The sequence below is a fragment of the Tursiops truncatus genome, chromosome 6, assembly GCF_011762595.2.
Source record: "Tursiops truncatus isolate mTurTru1 chromosome 6, mTurTru1.mat.Y, whole genome shotgun sequence".
Classification (NCBI taxonomy): Eukaryota; Metazoa; Chordata; class Mammalia; order Artiodactyla; family Delphinidae; genus Tursiops; species Tursiops truncatus.
In genome coordinates, this window is record NC_047039.1 from 18,698,667 (window position 1) to 18,715,282 (window position 16,616).

Here is a 16,616-nt window from a genome sequence, read left to right on the forward strand (position 1 = left end):
TTTCCTTTGCTTTTTAAAATAAGTGTATTTTTCTCCCGGTAATTTAGTTAAGTTGTACTTTGGCTTAAGTAGTGACCTTAAAAATTGTAATCTCAGGACTTCCCTGGCAGTCTAGTGGTTAAGACTCCGTGCTTCCACTGTAGGGGGCATGGGTTTGGTCCCTCATCAGGGAACAAAGGTCCCACGTGCCACGTGGTGTGGCCACAAAAAAAAATTATAATCTCATGTAATGGCTTAATCATCTATTTATTTAGACAGTATCTGATAATCACCTGATATGAAACCAGTTATGACACTAAAATGCTTATTTTCTCTTCTGTCTCATATTTTAACACCCAACTTTAGTTTCTGTTATAATCTCTTAATTTTTAGCTTTTGAATATCAAAAATGACTATTACTTGATTTTAAAAACATATATTTTGGTTCCTAGTTTTTCACGATGAGAAAAACAGCAGGATTATATCTCATCGCTTTTGTTACATCTTCCTCCTCCACATATTGGATATATTTTTTCTAAACGTCCAAATTCTTAAGGCTTCTAAAAGAGAGTTGTAAAACAGTACAGAAATGAGAGCAAACAATTACTCTAAATTTTATGAGTGACGTGACCTGTAATGATGCAGAAACTTGTGCTTAAGAAAGTCCTGAAGTATCCCTGATACAGTCATATTCTATTTCTTGATGAGGATGATAGTTCCATGGGTGGTCACTCTGTGGTATTATTATAATGGACAGAATAGTTGTATGTATATTTATGCTAAATTTCATATTTTTATAAATGTGAGGAGACAGATCATACAGTGAGAGATGATATTTGTTACAAATGTACTTCAGAAAGGATTTGTTTCTATAATAGATAAAGAATTCAGATCTCAAGACAAGTATCTTCTTAGTATGGCCTTCTGTGACTATTATATTTAAAATGTCACCCCTGTCCTTTCTTCTGTTTTATTTTTCTCCCAACCACTCATCACCTAATATACAATTGCCAGGTATTTTGTTTTCTGTCTGTCTCTTTCCACTGGAATATAAGATCTCTGAGAGCAGATATTTAAAATATTTCATTCACTGATTCAGCACCTGAGACAAAAACTTGGGACTCAAATGTATGTTAAGTGTTAAACTACTGAAATTGTGAGTAAAAAGTCAAGCAACCCATTAAAAAAAAAAGTCAAAGTCCATAAACAGGTATTTCTCAAAGAAGGGAATAAATGGAATTTATGAGAAAAAGTGCTCAATTTGGGTAATGTGGGAAGTACAAATTCAGATTGGATCTCATATAGTATGATTTTATACCCACTCAATTCTCAAACATGAAGAGGTCTTATGACTCCAAGAGTATGAGGATATCATGTAGGGAAGCATCTACAAGGCAGGTAGCAGAATTAATTGGTGTAAGTATTTGGGAAAACAGATTAGCATTTTCTTTAAAGTTTAACATGCCTGGGACTTCCCTGGTGGTCTAGTGGCTAAGACTCTGCTCCCAATGCAGGGGACCTGGGTTCAATCCCTGATCGGGGAGCTAGGTCCCACATGCCACAACTAAGAGTTCACATGCCACAACTAAAAGATCCAGCATGCCACAACTGAAGATCCCACACGCCGCAACAAAGATCTCGCATGCTGCAACTAAGACCTGGCACAGCCAAATAAATAAATATTAAAAAAAAAAAAAAAGTTTAACATACCTGTTCCCCATGACTCAGCAGTTTCACTCCCAGATTTATCTTCTAGAGTTTCCTACATTTCACTGGGAGACAAAAATAAGACTTTCTTCATACAACATTTATAAAAAGCTCAAATCTGCAAAGAACCTCAATACTTATTCACAAGTGAACTTAAAACTAAATCATGATGTAGCAATAAAACGGAACATGGTACACTGTAGGGCAATCATGGTCTATGAATCTAAAATGAAAATTGTGCATATGAAATCAAGCAGAAGATGTTTATAGGTAGAAAAATGCCATACAAATAATGGTCAGAAACATAATAAACTGAATAGTGCCTCATTATTTGGAATAAGAATGTTAAAACACACACATACACAAATTAAGATATACGTAAAACTAATGTGTGTGTGTATAAATAATTTGGTGTATTGTAATGCACCAAAAAAGAATATTCCCTATTCTTCCCTCCTCTAGGATGTAATATATAATTAATTTTGTACAGTTACATTAGGGTTGACAATAGAGCCAGGTAGGTGAGAGGTATTTCATGTTTATCGATGCACCAGTCAAATTTCTTTGACTTCTGAATCATCCTGTATATTGGCATTGAGCCTGAGCCAGTGTAACCAAGAGTGGTCTGGGTAGCTCTGACACATACTGCACTTTTAAAGACAACTGATTTATTTTATATCACAGAGGGGTGCAAAAATAATCACAGAATGAGAGTTCTGTTCCAGATTTAGGAGCACAAAGCTGCATGAAATATATTTTATAGGATCTAAACTGGTATCAGTTGAGAGACAAACCATTATTTTAGGGATAGCTAAAAAACTGTGGACATGCCATAAATTTTAAGATGCATCCTGATTGAATGATGGTAATTTACTTAAAAATGTGTGCCTCAATGTGCATGTGTGCTCTCCAGGTATTCATTGTTAAGATAAATGGTATAGGCAGCATGTATTGTGAGAGTGTAAATTACTGGTGGGAACCTCTTAGAAGGTATTTTCTTGGTCAAGTTTAGAGAATAGCATTGCCTTAAAAAATATCTAGATTAATTGTTAGTCCTTAAGTTGGGATGTAGGGTTATGTAGAGAAAGGATGTGGGTAGAAGATAATTGTTGAAAATGAAAAATATTATTGTTGTTAAGGAACCACTGACGAGAGACAAATAGCCTGGCCAGGTTAGATTGGAAAATATCGTGGAGTTGTGGAATGATAGCTAGAATATCTCATGTGCCTGAAGTTGGTAAAAAAGGTTATTTTCCAAAATGATGCCACTTAACTCTTTTTATCTGTTGTATTTAGAGCAGTGCGTTCAGTGCCATCTTAGGTTTTAGCATAGGGCTGGCATTTTATGTAGAAAGTGAAAATAACCTAGGTAAGAGCAGTCAAATATATGAAAGAAACTTTTATGAGAAATGAATAAACTGTACATTTCTAAATAGGCTTTTGGAAACAGGTTGAAACGTGATATTAAAGGATCTCAGTTAATAGAAGCTGTATGTTCAGAAGTAGATGGAATGCTTACATAGAGATTAGTCCTGGTTAAGACTAGTTTTAGGGGGAATTCCTTGGTGGTCCAGTGGTTAAGACTGCAGGGGGCACAGGTTTGATCCCTGGTCAGGGAACTGAGATCCTACATAGAGATTAGTCCTGGTTAGGACTAGTTTTAGGGGGAATTCCTTGGTGGTCCAGTGGTTAAGACTGCAGGGGGCACAGGTTTGATCCCTGGTCAGGGAACTAAGATCCTGCATGTAGTGCAGTGTGGCAAAAAGCAAAAACAAAACAAAAAAACTAGTTTCAGGAGAGTGAGTGATCATAATGAAAGGGAAAACTTGTGATTTGATATTCAAGAGAAGTTTGTTGTTTACCAGCACTGATATAATAAACTAAGGCATCAGAGCCAGCATATAGAAGTGAATTCATTCCAGGTCAATATATGGTTTTACCCTTCTTGTACATTTGTAATTCTGTGAATAACTCCAGGAGGATTTGAGCTTGAGCTATAGAATTGTTTCTTTAATCAGAAGAAAATCAGTTCAATTATGAATTTATTTCAGTGTTGATGTGTAGAATAGAACAGAGGGAACTCCAGCTGGAAGCTTGTAGACTAATAAGTTCCTACCATCATAATCTTTAGTTGGAAGTATAAAGACCTAGACATTGATATTCTTCCTCAGTCCAATCCCTTCTCTGATATATTGTTTGAAAACCCTTACTGACTGATTTTTCTTGTAGTTCTACTTACTGCTAATAATCAGTCATCCCAGTGTCTCATTTTCCAGTTGCCCAAGTGAATCACTTTTGAGAGTCCTCTATTAGCTATTTACTGTTCATTTCCTTATTTTTAAAATGCCAGCTATATAGAGACAGACAATCATCATAATTTTGGTGTCCTTTTTTCTCAAGGAGTATAGGAAACATACATTTGGAATTTATTTATTTTGGGAAGATGTGGTGGCTAGAAAAAGAGTCAAATACAATATAGGGCATATATGTAAAGGCTGCATCCTATAAGAAATGTGTTTTAAGGCTTATAAGGCATTTTTATTTTCTTTATTTTATAAGACTGCAAACTTGATAACCTCTTAGAGAAAAGCCTGGCAATTCAAGGAAAATATTTGCAGCAAGACTTTTTTACTCAACTTCAGAATACAGACACAGGTGAGAAAACTTTAAGCCAGAAGTCACACTGCAGAGAACATCAGAGCACTCACTCAGAAATAAAGCCCTTTGAAATTGGAAGTAACTTAAGCCCTAATGCAGCCCTTACCATATCCCAGAAACTTGACACAAAGAGGAGCTTCTGTGATGATACCATATTTTGGCAAACCTTATACCCTCAGACTACCTTTACTGTACATCAGAGAACTCAAATGAGTGTGAAACCCTATGAAGAATGTGGAAAATCCTTCTCTAGGAAGTCATACCTCATTGGACATCAGAGAACTCATAGTGGGGAGAGACCTTATGCATGCAATGAATGTGAGAAAACTTTTACCCACATGTCATACCTCAGAGAACATCAGAGAAGTTGCATAGGGGAGAAACCCTATGAATGTATTGAATGTGGGAAAGCTTATGGCCATAAATCAACCCTAAAAAGACATCAGAGAACTCACACAGGGGAGAAACCCTATGAGTGTAGTAAATGTGGAAAAGCCTTCTATAGAAATTCTCACCTCACTGAGCATCAGAAAAGTCACGCAGGGGAGAAACGCCATGAATGTACTGAATGTGGGAAAGCTTTTACCCACATATCATACCTCAGAAAACATCAGAGACGTCACACAGGGGCGAAACGCTATGAATGTGGTGAGTGTGGAAAATCTGTCTGTAGGAAGTCATACCTCATTGTGCATCAGAGAATTCACACAGGGGAGAAAGCCTATGACTGTAATAAATGTGGGAAAACTTTTAGACATAAGTCATCCCTAAAAATACATCAGCGTACTCACACGGGAGAGAAACCCTACGAGTGTAATAAATGTGGAAAATCCTTCAATAGAAAAAGTTACCTCAGTGATCATCAGAGAAGTCACACAGGGGAGAAACCCTATGATTGTAATAAATGTGGAAAATCCTTCCATAGAAAGAGTTACCTCACTGAGCATCACAGAATTCACACTGGGGAGAAACCCTATGAGTGTAACAGATGTAGAAAATCCTTCTATAGAAAGTCTTACCTCGTTCTGCATCAGAGAAGTCACACAGGGGAGAAACCCTATGAGTGTAACAAATGTGGAAAATCCTTCTATACAAAGTCTTACCTCGCTGAGCATCAGAGAAGTCACACAGGGGAGAAACCCTATGAGTGTAACAAATGTGGAAAGTCCTTCTATAGAAAGACTAACCTCACTGAGCATGAGAGAAGTCACACAGGGGAGAAACCCTATGAGTGTAACAAATGTGGAAAGTCCTTCTATAGAAAGTCTAACCTCATTGAGCATCAGAGAAATCATACAGGGGAGAAACCCTATGTATGTATTCAATGTGGGAAGGCTTTTAACTGGAAGTCATTACTAAGTAGACATCAGAGAATTCACACTGGGGAGAAACCCTATGGATGTAATGAATGTCGGAAAGTTTTCACCTATAAAGTCAACCTCAGGTTACATCAGAGGGTCCACACATGAGAGAAACCCTATGAATGTAATACGTGTGAAATATCTCTCTCTAGGAAGTTTCACTTCACTTGGCATCAGAGAATTCACACAGGACAGAAACCTTAGGAGTGTAACAAGGGTGGAAAGTCCTTCAAGAGAAATTCTCATCTACCTCTGCATCATAGAATTCACACGGGAGAAACCCTGTGAATGGGTTGAATGTGAAAAAGCTTTTAGCCAAATGCCAGTCCTAAACACTTCAGAGAACTCACACTGGGGAGAAATCCTATTATTAATGAACGTGGGAACGTTTTCATCTACAAACAACCTCAGAGTACGTCAGTCCCCATGTGGGGGAAACCCTATGAATGTAATGGATATGGGGAAACTTTGACTGGAAGTGCAGCATCAGAGGACTCAGGGGAAGATCAATGAATATAATAAACCTGGAAATTTTCCCTTTGAGAAATCAACCATCAATCAACAAAACTCACAGAGAAATCCCTCATGTGTATTGTGTATGGATAGTGTTTCAACCAGATTTCAGCCCTCATTGGACATTAGAGGACTCACACAAGTGGTAAATCCTTGAAATTAATCACTTATGAACAGTCTTTCCACCAGACTACTCAATGGGTGTTAGAAATTTACACAGAAAAAAATTCCTGTGAAGGTAATGGATGAGGAAAACTTCTCTCCCCAAAGACTACCTTCAATTTAATTGTACTGGAATCCAACATGAGGGTTGTGGGAATTATGCACTTTTTATGCAAAAACCATCATCATGTAAATATGTTAGAGGATACATTTGGTTAATTAAAATACATATGTTCTGGGCTTCCCTGGTGGCGCAGTGGTTGACAGTCCGCCTGCCGATGCAGGGGACACGGGTTCATGCCCCGGTGCAGGAAGATCCCACGTGCTGCGGAGCAGCTGCGCCCGTGAGCCATGGCCACCGAGCCTGCACGTCTGGAGCCTGTGCTCCGCAACGGGAGAGGCCACAACAGTGAGAGGCCCGCTTATCACAAGAAAAAAAAAAAACATATGTTCCTATTTTTTCTTACTGTCTTCTGGTCAGCGTATATAAGGAAGACTATTGTTACTGAATTGCCTCTTCAAGAAAGAAGCCAAACAGTGTTTTCTGCAAGACTTTTATTGTCTCAAGGTCAGCAGTGCATTTAGTGTGAACATTAGATTCACTATGCAAAAGTCATAAGCACAGTTGTTTGGAGAACAAATCTGATTCAATCGAGGAGTTGCTGTGAACAGTGGTACTCACTATTTACCCTGTAAACAGAAAAAGAAGTTGTATTTTCCTTCTCTTTTAGTTCAAAATATTTTAAAATTATCTGGGAGTTTTTTGACCCACACGTTATTTAGAAATGTGTTGTTCAATCTGCAAATATTCTGGTATTTATAGCCATGATTTATTAATGATTAGCTTCATTGTCTTGTCATATGTGAAAATGTTTTGTATGATTTCTGCTCTTAAATTTGTTGAATTGTGCTTTCTGACCCAGACTGTTTCCTATCTCAATCAAAGTGCTATCTGAGCTTAAAAATGTGTATTCTGCTGTTGTAGAATAAAGTATTCTATAAATGTTGATTAGATCCCATTGACTGATGGTGCTGCTCAGTTCTGCTATGTCCTTGTTTTGACTGATGAATCCATGAAGTACAAATGGAAGTTTGTTGAAATCTCAGACTATAATTGTTATCAGTTCTTGCCTCACCAATTTGGATGATCTGTTTTTAGGCACACACTCTTAAGGACTGTTATATCTCCTTCTTGTCTTTACTCCTTTATCGTTATGTAATGCTCCTCTTTATTCCTGATAACTTTCCTTTCTTAAAGTTGGCTTTGTCTGAAAGTAATAAAGCTACTCTAGTTTTCTTTTGGTTTGTGTTAGTATGACATTTTTTTCTTCATCCCTTTACTTTAATATATTTCTTTTTATATTCATAGGGGTTTTGTACAGGTAGCATTTTGGGTCTTTTTTAAATCCACTCTGAGATTGTTTTTTCATTAGTACATTTAGATAATTCACATATATCTGTCATGTTTTAAAATATTGTCTATTCATTGTACTTTTTCATTCTTCTCTTTTTCTTCCTTATATAATTTTAACTGTGTATTTTATATGATTGCATTTTCTTTCTTCTTGGCATATCAGTTATAACTTTTAAAGCTTTAGTGGTTGCCCCAGAGTACAGTACACACTTAAAAGTAATTCAAGTAGCCTTCAAATAATACTCCGTATGCTGGATGCTTGAACAGGATATATCTAGATATTTTTATTTATATATGGCCTGGTATTCTCTGGCCTCCTGGATCTGTGGTGGGAGTGTGTCACTAATTTTGAAAAATTCAGCCATTATTTTTTGTTGTTTATTTTTTGTTAAGATCCACGCGGCTTGCGGGATCTTAATTCCCTGACCAGGGATTGAACCCAGGCCATGGCAGAAAGTGCCGAGTCCTAATACTGGACCACCAGGGAACTCCCCTAATTTGTTTCTTTTTTCTCCTTCTGGAATCCTAATTATATGTACGTTCCTTCCTTTGTAATTGTTCTCACATTCCGTAGGTGTTTTGTCCTTTTCTTTTCTTCCATTTTTTCCTCTTGCATTTCAATTTCTGATGTTTCCGTCTTGAAGTTCATTTATTGTTCCTCTACTGTGTCCAGGCTACTTGGGAGCCCATCAAAGGTATCTTCATTTCTGCTGCACTCTTTTTAATTACTAGTTTTTCCCTTAGGTTCTTTCCTAGAATTTTAATCTCTGTTCTTCTAATGTCCATTTGTTCTTGCATGTTGTCCATTTTTGCAAGAGAGGTTTTAGCATATTAATCATATTTTTAAATTCCATCTGATAATTCCCAAATCTGTCATATCTAAGTCTCGTTCTCTTGCTTGCTTTGTATCTTCATACTGTGTTTTTTTCTTCTCTTCTGATACATTGTAATTTTTTGTTGAAAGGCAGACATGATTTATTGGGTCCAGAAACTAAGATAAATAGGACTTCAGTGGGAGGGTTAATGTTTATCTTGGTAAGATTTATGCTGGCATGTTCACTGCATGTTCACTGTTTGCTATACCTGTAGGTGTCTAAATCAATTTCCTCTAATATGCTTGTTTTTCTGTTCTTGATTGTCTTTGAGTTTCCCTAGAATTTCCTCCTCAGAGTCTAAATCTTGCAGTTCTTTCAGCTGTAATCCTCTTTTATGCAAGAATCCTGTTAATGAGTTGATAGGTGTGGGGGGAGGGGAAGCAGTCTATGATTACCTATCAGTCTTTTACTTGACCTGTGCCCCTGGGATGTATCCTTCTCAAGTGCTTCTCAGCTTTTTGTTTCCTGTAGGTGTGAGAAACAGGGAGGCTTGGCGTTGAGTGTTTTCCTTCCCCTACATGAGTTAGATTAACTCAGAGTAATTTCTCTTAAGAACAGGCACAGAACAGTATGCTCTGGATATATTAAAAATGGCTCCTTTTCCCCCTCCCTGCTGGAAACACGAGGGGATTTTTCTCTGACCGTCATCAGGAGAACTTGGTGGGGCTCCTTGAGGTAAAACTCATGAACGTCTGGCACTTCCCCTAAGAATAGGCTCACGGGAGTTTCTAAATCTCAAGCTAGTCCATACTCAAGCTCCAGCAGTTTGATTATATTTACCTACCAGTTTCTGGCTCTAGCAGCTTCTTCTCTTGGCAAGCTGTGTTTCTCTGTATTCACCTTTCTTGGGGCATTTGTTCTCCCAGTGACCTCTGTTGTCTTAGAAGTGTTGTTCACTTTGTTAGATTTTCTTCATTGTTGTATAGATGGGACTGACAGTTTCTGACTTTTTTACATGTTGGAGTAGAAACCAGAGCAGTCTTCACAGTTTTTGATAATACTGCTAGGCTTGGACTCAAATAATCTTGACACAATGTACCAGGAGTACAGCTTTCATCCCATGTGTACTGTCTGGGGGGGGATATTCATTGTCATGTTTGTAAGAAGTAGCTTCTGCAACCCCGGGCAGGCAGAAATGAGAAATTTCAGTGTCCTGTCCCTCCTGAGGTAAAAATGCAGAATTCTGAAATGGGGGAATGGAGCCCATTTGCTGGTTTGACTTTGCTCAGATTACCATGCCCACAGCAAAGATCTGTGGGGTGAGGGAAGGGGAGAGTAGTGCATTCATATTTCAGACTCTGGCCATTCTTAGTTTAGATTTTCTTGAATGTATGTTTTTCACTTTGTGATATGCCCTTCAGGCAATATCCAGAAACTTAATAATATTTTAAAGACAACTTTATCCAGTTAAATCAGTTATTTTGCTGTTGTTTTGTTTTCTCTTTTTTAATATAAGTAGATTATCCAACACACCTCAGTGGTTAGCCTCAGAAAACCCTCTGGCTGCTTTAAAATTTTTCTCTTTATGTTTAGGTTTTGAAGCTTTTCTGTTGTGTACCTACATATTTTCTTCACATTTATGTTGCTTTGATTTTGAGATTCTTGGATACAAAACGTAATTTCTTCACCAAATTTTGGAAATTTTCAAGAATTATTTCTTCAAATATTTTATCATTTTTCCGTCTCTTAACCACACACATTTGATCACTAGTATTTTCTCACAGATCACTGATAAAGTATTCACTTGTTTCTCAGCCTATTTCTCTATCTGATCTTTAGTTTAGATAATTTCTACGGATCAAGAATGTGCCCCCATAACAAAAAACAATTGCCTAGTTGTGCATGACTGAAAATACTTGTGTGACATATTTTGTTCGTTTATACAGTTGTTTTTGGCTGAATTAGTACCAGTTGGGTACTAAGTACTCTGTCACTAGCAGCCAAGAAGTCTAAAGACACTGCATTTTTTAAAAGGTCATTGTGACTGTTTTGCAGAAAATGGATTAAAGATGCTAAGATTAGAGGCAAGTGGACCATCTGGAGGTGGCTGGAGTAAACCCAGGAGAGAAACTATGATGCCCACAGGCTTGATGTGTATTCCCAGGTTCATCCAGCTAATAGGCCTTAACTCTATATCTTCTGGGGCAGATGTTTGTCTGCCCCCCCACCCCCACCCCCCACCCCCCGACGAATAAGCAGGGATTGGATCCTGGACAGCCAATGAACTGAATCTGTTAAAACTTCCTATCTTATCTTCCGTGTATATTTGATGATAGTAACACCACCTAACACTTGTAAAACACTTACAATGGTGTGTTTCCACTCCCTTTATATATTGGGTTGGCCAAAAAGTGCCTTTGGTTTTAAGTTAAACTAAAAGACACATTTTTCATTTCACCAAGAACTTTATTGAACAACGTATTCACCCTTTTGTTCCACTACATTTTGCCATTTTTCAGGCAACTTCATAATTTCATCTTCTCAAAACTTTTTATCTTTTTGAGCAAAGAACTGTTCCAGGTACCTTTTACAGTCTTCCAGGGAATTGAAATTTTTCCATTAAGAGAATTTTGTAAAGACTAAAATAAATGGAAATCCAAAGGTGCAATGTCTGGTGAATAAGGAAGATGAATCAGAACTTCCCAGCCAAGCTGTAACAGCTTTTGCCTGGTCATCAAAGAAACATGTGGTCTTGCATTATCCTGATGGAAGATTATGTGTTTTCTGTTGGCTAATTCTGGATGCTTTTCGTTGAGTGCTGCTTTCAGTTGGTCTAATTGGGAGCAGTACTTGTTGGAATTAATCATTTGGTTTTCCAGATGGAACTCATAATAGAGGACTCCCTTCCAATCCCACCAAATACACATCAACTTCTTTGGATGAAGACTGGCCTTTGGTGTGGTTGGTGGTGGTTCATTTCTCTTGCCCCGTGATCTCTTCTGTTCCACATTATTGTACAGTATCCACTTTTCATCACCCGTCCATCACAATTTGTTTTAAAAACAAAACGTTTTCATTACGTTTAAGTAGAGAATTGCGTGCAGAAATATGGTCAAGTAGGTTTTTCTCGCTTAACTTGTGTGGAACCCAAACAGAAAAGCAATGATCATACCAAGCTGGTGCAAATGATTTTCAGTGCTTGATCTGGATATTTTGAGTATGTCAGCTGTCTCCCATGTGGTATAATGTTGATTGTTCTCAGTTAATGTCTCTATTTGATCGCTATCAACTTCAATTGATCTACCCAACCGTGGAGCATCCTCCTGCGAGAAATCTCCAGCACAAAACTTTGCAAACCACTTTTGATATGGTCGATCAGTCACAGCACCTTCTCCATACAGTGCACAAATCTTTTTTTGCATTTCAGTTGCATTTTTACCTTTATCAAAATAATAAAGCATAACATGCTGAAAATGTTGCTTTTTTAAAACCCATTTTCAGTATTAAAATGGCTGCACAAAAATTCACCAACTTTGATAAATCTTTTTTTAAATGCAAGATGATATGACAGCTGTCACATACAGTCTAACAAAATTGTTTCAAATGAAGTTAAAGACAGCTAAGTTCTACTGGAGCCATCTTACAGGAAGAGCTGAAAGAACCTGTTGGCCAATCCAATAGATTAACGTCTTCATACTTCATAATAGCCCTATGAGGTTGATAATACATTATACACGTTTTTCAGATAAACATACAGTGCTACAGAGTTTGTGTCCTACCCAGTGTCCCACAGGAGACCTGAGACAACTGCACATGCAGTCTGGTAACAAGTCCATGTTTTCAAATGTTGTGTCATTTACCAAACCTGGAAAAGTCAGAGTACACTATGTGGGACTCCATCATACTAATTAAAAAGTCAGACAATATATGGATTACAGAGTTAAGATTTGCACAGTCAGTTCTAGGTAGGTATTTCATTGAAAACACACCAGGAGTATGAAAAATAGGTATGTGTTTTCACCTTATGAAACTAGACCTAGAACAACAATTCAGACCTAAATCAAGCTGGATAAAAGAAATAAAAAATAGAGCAGATATCAATTAAATTGAGTAGAGAACGACTGTAGAGAAAAATCAACAAAACCAAAAGCTGGTTGTTTGAAGAGATAAGACAATCAATAAACCTTGAGCCAGGCTAAGCAAGGAAAGAGAGAAGACACAAATTACTAGTACCAGAAGTCAAAGAGGGACCATCACTACTAAATCCATATAAATTAAAAGGAAAATGAAGGAATATTACGAACAACTATATGCCCTCAATTTGTATACCTTAGGTGAAATGAACCAGTTTCATAAAATATAACTTCATATAAGACAGTCTACCAAAACTCACACAAGGATGTGATTATGCCCATATATTATAAAGAAATTGGATCAAAATTAATAAACTTGTAGAACAGAGTGGAAAAACTTTTTGATTGTTGAGGAATCCATTCAGAGACATCCATTTCAAATAAACATATTGCCAGCTGTGTAACACAGATATTAGCAAATTAAGTAGATGAGGGACCAGGCAACCTCAACCCATGAAGTTCCCCTTTTAGAAAGCCCTGTGTAACCTAGGTAACTATCCTTTTGAATGACCCTGCTTCTCCCTTTCTGCACCCTAATTCCTGCTCTTATACTTTAAATTTGCCAAGAAAAAGTGAACCCACAAAAGCATAGACACGCAGCCAACCCCAGACCCTAATAAAGGCAGAGCTCCGTGTCCACGCTCCCTGCCTGTATATCTAACTCACTCTGTGGCCCTCAGGTGTGCCCTGTACCCTCCAGGACCTCTTGTTCTTCTGAACTTCCTGATGATTTCTTGCTCAGGTGCATCCTGTGATCATAATAACCACAAGCATTGGTCTAGCCATAGCATTGGCTCTGGTAGGAGAAATGTCTGTGGTACCAATAGTACATCCTAGGTGAGTGCCTCAGGGATTCCTACTCAGTAACCTCACTATCAATAGAATGAGACCAATACATCCTGCTGGTGTAGCCAGCAGGATTGCATGATTGCACTTGCAAGTAACTGAGGGGAATGCCCTTTAGCTGTGACTGGCTTAGAGATTGGCTAACCTAGCTGGGTAACACCCTTTGGAAAGGAAGCAGCCACTTGCTGGAGGTCCATGACACTGCTATCTGTTTTTGTGTATTATCTGTACCATGTGTTGCCAGCAGTACCCATCCCCAAGTATCACAGCTGCCATAATAATTCAACAGTTTTCCCAGAGCTGCATGATCAAGGCTGTATGATCTAATAAAACAATTAGACCAGTAATTATAAAGGCCTAATTAACTGTTCATATACTCAAGAGTCCTCCACACCTCACACCAAGGAGAGCTGAGGAAGGTGGATTGAAGCATAAGGCTGTTATCACTGCACAAGGTGGAGCTTCTGGTCAAAGGCACAAGGAAAGGATATTCCCATAGGTAAGGTGGAGGGAAACTTGTCCCTGCATCCACTGAGGCAGTAGGTGGTGCAAGGACTATTGTGTCCTAACCTAGATGAGTGAAATATTCTTGCAACAGAAACTAACAGCACCAAGAAAAGGGAAATTCGACCAGGACTTGCTTTCTCTCAGTGGCTGCCTCACCCCTGCCATCACTCTTTGTCCCCCAACCTGATGGGATATCATGTGTTATGATTTGATTTCTTTTGTATCATGATCCATCTTGTGTGAAATTATAGGACTTAAGCTACGTTAAATAATTTTAAATGGAGTCACAGTGGCTAACGTGAACTTACATATTAGTTGTTTTGAAATGTTTGGTATGTGACTGTAGATGTCTTGGTATGATAAATTGAGTGTTACTTTAGGCACAGAAACAAACATGGATCAGTGGAACAGAAAAGAGAGCCTAGAAATAAACCCACACACATATGGTCAATTAATCTTCAACAACGGAGGCAAGAATATACAGTGGAGGAAAGACAGTCTCTTTAGCAAGTCGTGCTGGGAAAGCTGGCCAGCTGCATGTAGATCAGTGAAGTTAGAACACACCCTTACACCATACACAAAAATAAACTCAAAATGGCTTAAAGACTTAACTGTAAGATTTGACACCATAAAACTCCTGGAAGAGAACATAGACAAAAGGTTCTCTGATGTAAATCATGACAATGTTTTCCTGGGTCAGTCTACCAAGGCAAGAGAAATAAAAGGAAAAATAAACAAATGGGACCTAATCAAACTTACAAGCTTTTGCACAACAAAGGAAACCATAAACAAAACAAAGAGACAACATATGGACTGGGAGGAAATATTTGCAAATGATGCAACTGATAGGGTTTTAATTTCCAAAATATACGAACAGCTCATACAAACTCAATAACAACAACAAAAAAACCAATTGAAAAGTGGACAGAAGGCCTAAATAGACATTTCTCCAAAGAAGACATACAGATGGCCAGGAAGCACATGAAAAGATGCTCATCATCTCTAATTATTAGAGAAATGCAAATTAAAAGTAAATGAGATACCACCTCACACCGCTCAGAATGGCCATCATTTAAAAAGTCTGCAAGTAACAGATGCTGGAGGGAGTGTGGAGAAAGTGCAACCCTCCTACACAGTGGGTGAAAATTGGTGCAGCCACTATGGAAAACAGTACGGAGGTTCCTCGGAAAACTAAATATAGATTTGCCATATGAGCCAGCAATCCCACTAGTGGGCATATATCGGGATGAAACTAATTTGAAAAGATACATGTACCCCTGTATTCATAGCAGCACTATTTATAATAGCTAGGACATGGAAACAACCTAAATATCCATTGACAGATGAATAGATACAGAAGATGTAGTGTATATATATATATATTACACAATGAATACTACTCAGCCATAAAGAAGAATGAAATAATGCCATTTGCAACAACATAGATGGACCTGAAGATTATCATACTAAGTGAAGTCAGAAAGAGGAAGACAAATACCATGTGATATCACTTCTATATAGAATGTGAAATACACACAAATGAACATATCTATGAAAAAGACACTGACTCAGATATAGAGAACAGACATGTGGTTGCTGTGGGGGAGGGATGGATTGGGAGTTTGGGATTAGCAGATGCAAACTATTATCTATAGAATGGGTAAACAACAAGGTCCTACTGTATAGCACAGGGAACTATATTCATTACCCTGTAATAAACCATAATGGAAAAGAACATGTGTATATATATGTATAACTGAATCACTTTGCTGTACACCAGAAACTAATACAACATTGTAAATCAACTATACTTGAATTAAAAAAAAAAAAGTTGAGATGGGGAATTTGATGACATCCAAGGAAAGACTTCACCAGAACAGAAGGAGCAACTCATAAGATACGCAACCCCCTGGGTGTAACTACTGTGTCCTACAGGCAGGCTCCTTCAAATGAGACCACTGAACTCAGCAACTTGAAGGCACTTTGCTGGAGGACCGACTCCACCCTGCTGAGAGCTGTTCCCGACTGATGCTGCTGGAGCCTCTGTGGGAGCAGAAGGCAACTTCCCACTCTTGCTTGTCTCAAGACCTGTTGCTGGACCAGAGAGATTGCTGCTGGTGCTGAGACATTTCTTTCTTAGACTTCTCCTTGGTGTGGTTCGTTATCCCCTTTGAACGTTAACTATTTTGACTAATCAGTGATGTGTGCTAATTTTGTGCAATAAACCGAGTGACTTGTTGAATATTGGCTAGTTTCATGTATCTTAATCTTGTGATTATTACCTGGCCTTACTGCTGGGCCCTGTAACAAAACAGTGGGTCCAATCCCTAACACAGTGTTGAAAAAAAAAAAAAATTAATGGACAACTGTTAAGTGTTCTGAGCATCTTGTGCCAGTGCCTTCTGAAACTCCGGAGGAGATTCAGTAACTCCTCCATAAATGTAAAATCCCTATAGGAACTTCCTGGGCGTGGCTTGGGAGCACAGCAGGCCAGAGGCCAGGGCTTTGTTATTACTCTCCA

At 38.1% G+C, this 16,616-nt stretch overlaps 1 protein-coding gene across 5 annotated transcripts in view; it reads left to right on the forward strand.

Moving 5' to 3' along the window:
- Positions 1-16,616, forward strand: part of LOC101323315 (uncharacterized) — a 44,068-nt gene that overhangs the window by 12,047 nt on the left and 15,405 nt on the right. The window contains exon 5 of one of the 5 annotated variants that reach the window (XR_012332414.1): positions 16,031-16,337. The exons of 1 other annotated variant lie outside the window; for it this stretch is intronic. Coding sequence is in view for 1 of the 4 variants with exons in the window: in XM_073805871.1 (XP_073661972.1) it covers positions 4,246-5,813 (1,568 nt within the window). In the remaining 3 variants the exon portion in view is untranslated. Of the gene's footprint in view, positions 1-993; positions 7,682-16,030; positions 16,338-16,616 lie in introns of those variants that run through there. 3 more of the 5 variants (XR_012332416.1, XR_012332415.1, XM_073805871.1) reach the window with 3 other exon arrangements.